This window comes from Belonocnema kinseyi, chromosome 10 (assembly GCF_010883055.1).
Source record: "Belonocnema kinseyi isolate 2016_QV_RU_SX_M_011 chromosome 10, B_treatae_v1, whole genome shotgun sequence".
Taxonomy (NCBI): Eukaryota; Metazoa; Arthropoda; class Insecta; order Hymenoptera; family Cynipidae; genus Belonocnema; species Belonocnema kinseyi.
In genome coordinates, this window is record NC_046666.1 from 56021548 (window position 1) to 56033134 (window position 11587).

Genomic DNA, 11587 nt, shown 5'->3' on the forward strand with positions numbered 1-11587 from the left:
AAATACACCATACTCTCGCTTTCAGTCCAGTGTCGGGTATTGTCTTCAGATAACCCTAAACTGATTTCGTAGGGATTAAAACGTAAACCTTGAGTGCCGTCTGGCCGGTTTTTAATTAGACTATATATATATAATGTCGCAACCGCCCTCACCCTGCTCCCCTGAAAAACTGCGTTGAGACAGCAGGTCTAGGAAGGCTAAGAACGGGGTGACTAAAAGCGAGAGTTTTGTGTATATACGTATTTGAATTTTCTTTAAAATATGCCCAAGATGACATTTTTATGGAGCCATTTTCAAATTAAGAAATTAAAAAAAAAACACTTTCTTCCAACGCTAAATATCTCAGAATCCATGCATTATAGAAAAAAATTCCAAAGACAAAAAAAATTGTTGTTTTTTGCATGCTGAATAAGTATTTGTGAAGAAAACATAATTTTCGGAAAAAAATGTTGTTTTTTTTCATTTTTATACCATTTTTTTAAAATTAATATTTTCTAACTTTTATAAATATAATTATTAAGCTATAAAACTTTTAACTATATTATTTTATGCATAAAAGTTAAATAATATTAGTTTTGAAAAAATAATAAAATGCTAAAAAACGAAAAACAATTGTTTTCGCAAAAATATTTTTTCTTCACAAATACTTATTCTGCATGTAAAAAACATTTTTTTCTTTCTGGAGTTATTTTCTACATTACACAGTTTCCGAACTATTCAGCGTTAAACAAAAAGTGTTTTTTTTTCATTCCGATTTCTTTTAATCTACAAGTTCCTTCAAGAATGTCTTTTTGGAAGAAAAAAAGTGAAAAATTAACAAGGATTGTTTTTTATTATAAAAAACTTTATTTTTTTGACAAAACCAATCGCATTTTTTAAGGTAATGGCTTAAACTTCAAACCATGTTGGATTGTTTTATATGAATTTGGCATAAATTCTTCAATTGACCTTTAGTACAAGTATATGTGATGCAGAATTTGGATCGAAGAGCTGACATCTTCTACGTAAGTGGTTTAACATAGCAAAGAGAATATGTAAAAAAACGACACATTTCAAGAAACAATTCTTTAGTAATATGAAGAGGATGAAATATTTTTTCGCAGAATATAAATAATTTGTTGGACGCAGTTAAGACATTTCGTTAGGTCAAGAACAAATAATAAAGAAATAAAAAAAACAGAAGAAAAAAATCATTAGTTGAATAAAACAAACGAGTTCAGTAGATTCAAGATAAATGTCTTAACGAAACGATTTTGTTGAATGAAATTTTTTTCTAGTGGGGCAGAGCAATGAAATGCTGAAATCAGAATAATGTTTGCAGAGAAACCATTCCTCAGTTGAAAAAAGCTAAATTAAGCACAAGATACTCTTCTGGCCTTAGTTAGAACAATTTTTGTTCGTAACCCTAAGCATTTGTTTCTTTTAATTTTGATACATTTACAATTACAAAAATATGCTTATTATGGCACATTTACATAATTAAAAAGAAGTTAATATAGTAAGTTCTGTTCATTAGCATAATTCATTTTAGAATTGACCAACGAATTTTTATTTAAGAATTAAATATTTGTTTTTAGGGGTACTCGTTCATAACGAAGCTAAAATGCTAGACACTGTAATTTTGTATTACATCAGTCAAAAATAACTATGTACTAAAACGCAATAAATCAAACATTTTTTATTTCCCTGAGAGAAACTTTTGTAATCGTAAAAATTCCAAAAAAAATCGAAATTCCTTTAATCGAGCGTTCCCTAATTAAAAAATGTATAATACGATATCCTAAGCAATTGTCCGGATTTATTTATGAATTTTGTTTAACGAATGGCTGTTAAAGAGGAGGGTTGGTGGGGGTCAATAATTTATAGAAACTTTTGAAAATTAAAAGGCGACAAATTCCACTTTATTTACATTTTTCAACTATCGCCTTCACATTTTAAAAAAAACCTATACGCACGTGCATATGTGCAACTGTGGTAAATTTCAATCAATCTTTTCAGTGAAGGTGGCTTAGATTTTTCTGTTTTTTTTTCATAGGGCACAATTTTAGTTAAAATATTTTTTTAGGTTGAAAATTCAACTCTTTCGTTGAACTACTTTGATACAAATTACTTTATTTCGTTGCGAACTCATTTTTTGAGTTAAAATTTCAATTGATAGGTTGAAAATTAAATTCATGTTAGCAATTTATAATTTCGGACTGAAGATTTAAATTTTTAGTACAAAATTTGTTCTCTTGCCTTCGAAATTCAACTGTTTGGCCGAAAATTCATTTCTTCAAATTTTACTTATTTTTTAAATTCATATATTTGTTTTTAAAATTCTATAGTGTATTAACTTAACTTTTATAAATTTGAAATAAGTTTTTTTCGATGAAAATTTACCTATTCCATTCTTGTTCAAAAACTTATGTTTCTCAGACAATTTTTCAATTTAATGAAAAATATTTGTTTTGTTTTCTTAAAATGGCAACTGCTTCATTAAAAAATCAATCTTTTCTGGTTGAGGATTCAGCTATTTCGTTGAAAACTTGGTCTTTATTTCTTAAATTTAATTGTATTTGATTTAAAATCAAAATATTCAATTGTTAACAATCAACTATTATATTTTAGATTACAATTCATAATTTTCGAACGGAAATTCAACTACTTTGTTCAAGATTGAACGAATTGAGGGAAATTTCCCACCTTTTGGAAGCTGAAAATTAATTAATTTGTCTAAACATTAAATTATTTAGTTTAACATGAATTTCGTTATTGAAATTGTGTACTTCTTGATTGAAAATTCGACGGTTTTCCATAGAAAATTCGTCTTTCTGTCTTGGAAATTAGACACTTTAAATAAACAGTTTATTTTGGACCACTCATAATCCCATATAAAAGAACAAGAAAATAATTGCTTCGCAAAAATACACTTTACGCGGAAGAAACTTATAAATTTCCTGGATATCTTTTAAATCTATAAAAATAAACCGAAATCAATATCCGTTAGGATATGTTGAAATCCCGTAAAATTAGTAAAATACATCAAAATCATTGAGATAATTATATTTCCTGTAAATTTTAATCTTCTTTCATTAGATTGTTGATATCCGTAGAAATCCCTCAAATTCGTTGGAGGTTTAATATAATCCTTGAATTTTATTTCCAAAGTTCTCTTGAAATCCCTTAATATTTTGGATGTATCATGAAATCCTGCAGAACCTCTTAAAATTCCTAGAAATCTTTCAAATCACTTAATAACATTGAAGATTTAACAAAATCCTTAAGCATCATGACATTTCTTCAAAAACCTTAAAATCCCTTGAAATCCTTAGAATGGCTTGAAATTTCATTTCATTTAATTTCCAGAGATCACCAGTTTATCCTTGACATCTTTGAGAAACATAAAATTCCGTTAAAATTCCTTGAAATGTTTTGAAATTCCTTGAAATCCATGGAAATATTTTTGATTTCTTGAAAACAATTGAAATATTTCTAAATTAGTTCAAATATTTAGAAATGTCAACAATGCTTTTAAAAGACTCAAAACTCAATCGGAAAACCCTTTTTCAGATTCAGGAAGGCTCGAAACCTGGAGATTTAATGAAATCTGTAATTATGACTTTTCACATAAACGTGATATCTTCTCATTATGATAAAAATGTACAAATATCTTTCTGTTTTGGTTTTAATAAGTTCGAATTTCTATTACATCAGATAGTGTTTTTTAAATGAAAATATAAGGGCTTTTTATCTCACGCAACCTCCTGAAATGTAATTTAAGAAGGCTTAACATTTATACCTCAGAAAATCAGAACCACCTATTGGTTAATTAAAAACGATTATCATTTATGTATTAATTGAATTTATCAAAATTTTGTATTTTAACTTTACTTTGGCTAAGTTACAAAATAAATATGTGTTAGAAATTATGATATTATATCTTCATTTAATATTTAATAATCAGTAAAACGACACCCATAACTGATACATTATTTTTTACTCGAAAATTTTAAATTTGTACAAAAACTATGTTTTTTCCCCCAAATTTTAAATCCAAAACAATTAAAGCCACGTTTATATACAGAAGTGGCTTCTGATAAAAAAATACATCCCGTGTAGGAATCCAATCAGGGATCCGGCCGGGTCCCAGCTGGATAGCCCCGCTTTAAGCCGGGCGCTGGTCGGGGAATTCGGCCGGGATCCGGCTAATAACGTCACGGTAAACTGGTCGGATCCCGGCTTCAATATCGGCCGAGATCCGGTCGGGTAATCTGGCCAAAAAGCGGTTAAGAAATGTTGCTTCAGGCGAGAAATTGGTAACTTGTTTTGTCTTTTAAGGCTCATCGTAAAGATTACATTGAACTTTAAAAGTCAAATCAAGTGAACCAATTCTGGCAAGAAAATTGGAGTAGAATTTTATTCCCTGATGATAGAATCTCATAGCAATTTGGAAGCCACGTGGTGATTTAAGGTTAGGAAGGAAGAAAGTAAAAACTGTATGCACAAGACTATATTTTAATTAAAAATAATAATTATTCGCGCTTTAAGTGGGGGATCCAAACTAATTACTGAAATAAGGTTGATTTAAATACGAGTCTCGATTTTATTTGCGAACTTTGAAGAGACAACGCGACATGAGTGCAAGGAGCATTCTTGTTCCAGGTGCGAAACTAAAAATTACTGAGTGTCTATGCAGACGACAGACACAGCAAGCGCTATATATGGCGGTAAATTGGAAATTGTACAGGCTAAAAATTGTCTGAATATAGAGAAGTTTATAAAAATTGTATCATATCTGTTGTTTCACATAACAGAATCGACAACAGTTTAATTTAAAATGTTAAATTATTCGAAAAAATGTAATGTTTATTTTAAAAGAATTTAAAAAAGCTCATTTTTGTTTCACTGATCTAATAAATCTTTAAATTATAATTTTCAAATAATAATTTATCTAGCATCCATAATTACCTCTTTGATAATATTACGGCTCTTAAAAAATGTGTAATTTCTACAAAAACATTAACCTTACCAGTGCCCAGCTGGCTCCCGACCATGGGATATAACCAGGGTTGGCCCGGCCAGTAACCGACCGGCCCCAGACTACGTGATTCTAGAAAAATGTAGCCCGACCGGCTCCCGCCCGGTCCCTGTCCATGAAACCCAGCCAGGGGTAGCCCGGCCGGGATCCGACCAGAAACCTTGTTGTATCAGGGCCAACCGGGGAAATTTCTACACGGGATTTACTCAAAACTTTGCTAATAGAATGACAAGATATTTCTGCCAAAGAATTATCTTCTTCATGACATAGGATATATGTGGTTAAATAAACCATCTCATATAACAAAGAATATCAGCGTCTTTGATAAGATTTTAATTCTCAATTTCTCAATTTTTATTTGTAAAATTGAGTGAAAATCGTTCTACCTGAAGACGTAATAAAAGTCTTCTATGTCAAAATCTCTTTCCATTATATTTAGAATTTGTTAAACATTAGTCAAATATTTTTACGTGCTCATGAAATTATTCACCAGTTATTGATCTAATGAGCAAAATTTTTTACCTTCTTATTTTATCAACCGATAAAAATGGTGTTTATCAAAGATCCTACCATCACACGCAGGTGGAAACACTTAAAGTCGTAGTTTGAAGTTATTGATAGAAAAAGCTATTATTTCCAAGAGGAGTCATCTTCTTATGAATTTTTAAATTTAGATAAGATGAAGTATATGTGTTGAAGACAAATAATTTAAGTGAAAAAATCGGCCCCACATTCTGGGTTCACTGATTTTTTTGATTATCTGAGTATATTAGAGGTTGATGTCTTTATATCCCCCTAAAAACACCCAATCGATAGGGTCAATTAGTCTGGAAAATTTGCAATGCAGATCATTTAAGCATATTCAAAGTACTTTCCGAAGAGCCAGCAAACAAGTTTAAAATTGCGAGTTAAAATAATTTTTGTTATCAGAATGGGCTTAATCAATACAAAGTGATAATGACAAGGTGGATAATCGGTTTATGTCAATTTTAAAGTTGGATGATGTAATCGCGTAACAAATTGTAACTGATGGTTTTGATGAACTAAAAAAAAACATGTTACTAAACGAGTAAAAATCCCCTTGTGACACTTAGTCGACTATAATCGTAGCGATAAATTTGTACCTGACGGCGCAAAAAAAAATGTGGACAAATTGATTTTCAGAAGACAATTATTATCCGATTTTAACTTTTTTTTAATACAAGGTGATTTATTTACAAAAATAAAAAATTTCGAATTATGACGTATACCGGTAGAAAAAATGCTGTTATTCAATTAAAAATAAATAAAAGACTGAAAGCAACTCTCCAAAAAAGATGTCCAATTAAATTGAAATTTTAAAACATTTATTGAATTTGTTATAAACAAAAAAGTGAATGAAAATGGTTTTGTGGGAATCGGCGATGATTCGTCACTTGATTCGCATTAAATTTAAACAATTCATGGACAACAAGAGTTTTTTAGGTGTATTAATAAAATTTAATAAATACTCTGTTATTGTAAAAGCAATGTTTACAAACAAATATTCATATCAGGTATTTTTAATGGAATAAATTAGGTTTATTTATTGAATCTACCACATATTGTTCAAAAATAAAACCTGAGTATTATATCAGGGCACTAAATAAAATATAATAATTGTTTTAACTACCTTAATTAACAAATTCACTATTTGGTTATTTTTAAAGGTACAAACTGGAATTTTTCGATGCAATTAACTGCAAGTACTAACTTACAGAATTTTGTGAACATTTAGATGCCATTTAACAATTTACTATTGTAAACAAAAATTGTTTGAAGAAATTTTTAATATTTTATATATTCATAAATAATACACCATTTTATTTACGGATAACGAAATTTACAGCCAGTTATCAAGCGATGTTTTTTTGCTATGAATCGATCACATTTGATCATTGTTCAAACAAACTTAATTAGAAAATCCATTATTTGGCTATTTTTCAGCACTTAAACTTGTTTAAATCTTTATCTTAGATTTATCGATTCCTAAATTTGTATAAACACAAACATTTTTGTTTCCTATGAATTAATTGCCCGTTTTTTCATTTAAAGAATCTTGCAACAGACTGATATGAAAAATAAAAATTAATTTTGTAATCATCTTAGATAAATGGTCATTTTACCTTTATTTTTATTATTATTACTCCACTGCCTTGATACCTGCATGTGCATTTCAGGGTTTACATAATATTAAAATCTTCTAGAATAATAAGCAGTGGGTTAAATATTTTTATCTAAATCGCTTATTATTGCGACAGCACTTATTTGGTAACTTGAAAATTGATTCTTTATTGAAAATATATTGTTCATAAAGCAGTGATTCAATAATAACTCGCCGTAGAAGAAAATGTCACAAAAGTAAAAAGTTTTATTTTCTACCAGATATTAATAAAATAAATGTAGAAAAATCTATTTTCTTCATACGACATATGAGAGGAATAAGTGTCGACTCGAGTGCTTGAAGAGTTAGTATATTTCAGTTTTCAAGAAATTCTGCTCTCTGAATCAAAATTGCTAACATTTTACTAATTACTAGTGAAAATTTTCACATTAGATTAGCGAAAAGTGAGCCACTCAAGAATAGTAGAAAATTACTAATTTGAGCAGTCAAAATATTTTCTGATGAATAAAGTTTAATAAAATACACGATGTTGTAGCATTTTTAATTCTGTTGAAACGATAAAAAGAACATCTTGAGACATTTTTGACGTGACCTAGTCTTTCCGTTTTCAAAATATTGCCTTCTAATTCTTTCAACAAAATCAGCAAAAATAATAATTCTTCAGCATCTTTCGATTATAATGGATCAATATGCAATCAATGCGAATCAATATAGAGTGTAATCATTAGGGTATTCCAATTTTTTTTAAATCTCTATAAATAACGCCCAGAAATTAGTTCGAATCATCCAAGAAGTAAATTCATTTTTTGTGTGAAAAAAATTATACTTATAGAGGTGGCACAAGCCTCATTAAGTTTAATACGTGTTTCCCATAAGAAACAAAGCCATTTTAATCAATTTCATTCAGAATCCTCAATATTAGCCGAATCGATTTTAATTGAACACTTCCCTTCACAATTAACCTTAGGATACGACTAAAATATTACTTTTCAAATACCAACCACATAAGTATGATTTGTGGGGTCGCAAAAAGACCCATTAGTGAAAAGGGCTTTGCAAGTTCATGTTAACAAACATTATCATTTCAACAATTTATTATTATTGTTAATAGTATTCTCTTTCAATAATGCTAGAAATTTCTGCTTTTTCTAAAATTCGCAAATTTTTTTCCACTTTTAAGTTTTGTAAAATTTTCATTTAGAGTGAAGTAATAATTAATTTTAGTTAAAAAAAGTAACGGCTTAAGCAGTTTAATATTATGGTTAATAATATTCTCTTTCCCTAATGTCCGAAAACTGTGGTTTTTTCTGAAATTTGTAACTGTTTGTATATTTTTCACTTGTACTGACATAATAATTAATTAAATTTAGCTAAGTAATTTTTTAAACAAATTATAGTTGTTCGAAAAAATTACTGTTGTTTATAACTATCTTCACCTATGTTAATGCCATATAGCAGCGTTTTTTTTTCTTCTGGTCTACATTTCACTTATTGAGGTAAGAAACAATGGAAGTTAACGAAAATGCTTATTTGAACAATTTATTAGTGTTTATAACTATCTTCTCTTAGAGTAATCGTCAAAAGTTGTTTTTTCTGAAATCTTTAGTTTTGCTATGACTCTTCAGTTATGAAAAAATAATAATTGAGCCTGAAGCAGAATCATTTTTTTAAAAACAAATATGCTTTTTTAATTGAACTATTGTTGCTCTTTTTACGATATTCGGAAAATATTAATTTAAGCAAAAAGATATCTTACACAAGAGAAAAAAACAAAGAATATGAAGAATATGAATATGAATATGAAGATTAAACAGACTTAATGTAGTCAGAAAATTTCTTCCGGTACTTTGTTACGACTTTTAGCGAATATTGTTTCTGACTTTCGTCTCTAGTAAGAAGAAAATTAAAGTCTTATACTAATCTTACATCTCTTTCTGCTACGTAGTTAACAACTTTCAATTTTTTGTCTGCAGTAGCACCTTGCTGAGAAAAGACGTCTCTAAAAAAGGAAGGTACTCCCTGGGCGATTTAATTCTCCCGGATATGTGTTGTAGTACTCTTAAAACTAAGCGATACGTAATTTTTTTATCTGCGGCCAAAAACTTTAAGGGGGTAAAGCAGCCCCTCAAGGACAATGGTCTCAAGTGTCGATTGTATAGTTTTGTGTATAAAAACCAAATTGATTTCGATGAAACCTACTGGAAAAGTTTGCTGCTGACGAAAGATGACTAAACATAATTTTTGAAAAATGAAGGGGCTAAGCCACCCCAACATATATTGAAAGTTGTGCTAAAAATATTTAAATTCACAAAAACAAATATATCTATTTTGCACTTGAGACAAAAATAAAATTGACGTGTTTCGCCAAAAAAATTACAGAAAAAGATTTTGGGGGTAGCCACCCCTAAAATTTTTTATTTTTCCCAATGATAATATTTACTTTCCATACACACAAAAAAATGGGAAATTATTTTTATAACCACGTAACTAAAAGAGTCCATTCATCATAAATGTAAAAATTACGCGGGGGTAAGCCACTCCTATATATTTTCAAATGTGCTGAAAATTGTTAAATTAATAGGACAAAAAGTATAAAAAAATATATTTTGCTCTTTCGGCAAAACTGAAGTTGTGTTTCAAAAAAAAATTAATTAACGGCGGTAGTTACCACTAAACACGTTTTATTTTTTGTTTATGATAATATATGCTTTCCATGCACAAACATAATTGAGAAGATCGATTTAAAGCAAAGGAAGTAAAATAGAGTCTATCCAACATAAATACAAAAATTAAGCGGGCATAAACCACCCTCAATTATGTATAAAATTTCAAAATAGGTATAAAATCGAACAAAAAAATGCGAAGAAGATACGTGTTGCACATAAAAAGGAGGATGAAGGTACTTATGTATTTATGTATTTTTAAGAAAAAAAGAGCATCGCAGAGGGTAACTTCCCTGAAATTTTTTTACATTATTAACCTTCATGATTAAATCTTCTGCGCATTATTTTTAAAGTTTCTTAAATTATGCAATCCGTTGTAAATGAATCACCTTGTTTTTTTCGCACGATAAAATTTATCACAGAATATGCAATAATAAAGTAGCTGACTGAATCTGTTATTTTGATGAATTGCGATATCAATTTACATATAAGAAATAATATTATTAAGCTTAAGTCTTTGGTGCATAATTAGTTAAACTCGCCAATATATACTATTCTTTTTAAATAAGTATGGTACAAAAGCGGATATATAAACTGTAATTAACTAACATCGCTGTAATTAGATGTTAGAGGTGTAAGAAAACATTATATTTTGAACACTTTTTGGCGAATATAATTATTTTTCAAAGTTCGCAGAATACATCTTTGATATATTATGTGGAATTTCATAATATTGTCAATTTGACCTAAACGTATTATTTACGTATATAAACTATATCTGCTTTTTATGATTTCTTTGATCTTATTTTATTAACAATATATGAATACCTTCATCCTGCTTTTTGTGTGCAACACATATTTTCTTCGAACTTTTTTCTCCATTATAGGCTTCTTTTTTAATTTTATACAAAATTGAGATGTGGTTTACCCCCGCCTAATTTTTGTATTCATGTTGCTTGAAGTCTATTTTACTTCCTTTGCTTTAAACCAATCTTCCCAATTTTCTTCGTCCATGGAAAGTATAAATTATCACATGCACAAAATTAAAAGTGTTCAGGGGTAACTCCACGTGAATTGATTTTCTTTTCAAAACACAACTTTATTTTTGTCTCAAGTGCAAAATATATTTTTTCTAAATTTTTATCCTATGAATTTAACAATTTTTAGCATATTTAAAGATATGTAGGGGTGGTGTACCCCCGCGTAATGTTTTTATTCATATTATATGCGCTTTATTTTCCTTTCTGCAAAATAAACTTCTCTTCGAAATTGCCTTTATGTATGTAAAATATATATTATTATTTAATTAATTATATTATTATTATTAAAATTCTTTAGCGTAACAGTTTATCTTTATTTCTGTCTCTAGATTTTTTGCCTTTAAATTGAAACATTTTTAGTACAACTTCATATTTATATATACAAAATTATACAATCGAAATTTGAGGCATACTATCTTTGAGCACCTGTTTCACCCCCTTTAAGTGTTTTTCGCAGATAAAACTAATATGTGTCGCTTATTTTTTCAAATACTACAAAGAGGCTCAGGTAGAATCAAATCCGCGAGAGACAAGAAAACAGAATTGTTTAAAATATAATTCTCTCTTACGTTTATTTATTAATTGTTCATAACTAACAAGGTAAAGAAAAGTTAAACGGCGTCTTCGCTGTCTGGAAATCTCTGTCCACCGAGCCATTTTTTCAAGTTTGGAAATAAGAAAAAGTCACTGGGGGCTAAATCTGGTGAATACGGTGGGTGTT

The 11587-nt window shown here is 28.9% G+C and overlaps 1 protein-coding gene across 1 annotated transcript in view; it reads left to right on the forward strand.

The window, feature by feature from the left end:
* Window positions 1-968: 968 nt before the first annotated feature.
* The window catches only part of LOC117181122 (chitinase-3-like protein 1), a 27672-nt gene continuing 17053 nt past the window's right edge, over window positions 969-11587 (forward strand). Inside the window, exon 1 of the mRNA XM_033373690.1 lies at window positions 969-1004. Coding sequence (XP_033229581.1) covers window positions 969-1004 — 36 coding nt within the window. The remainder of the gene's footprint in view (window positions 1005-11587) is intronic.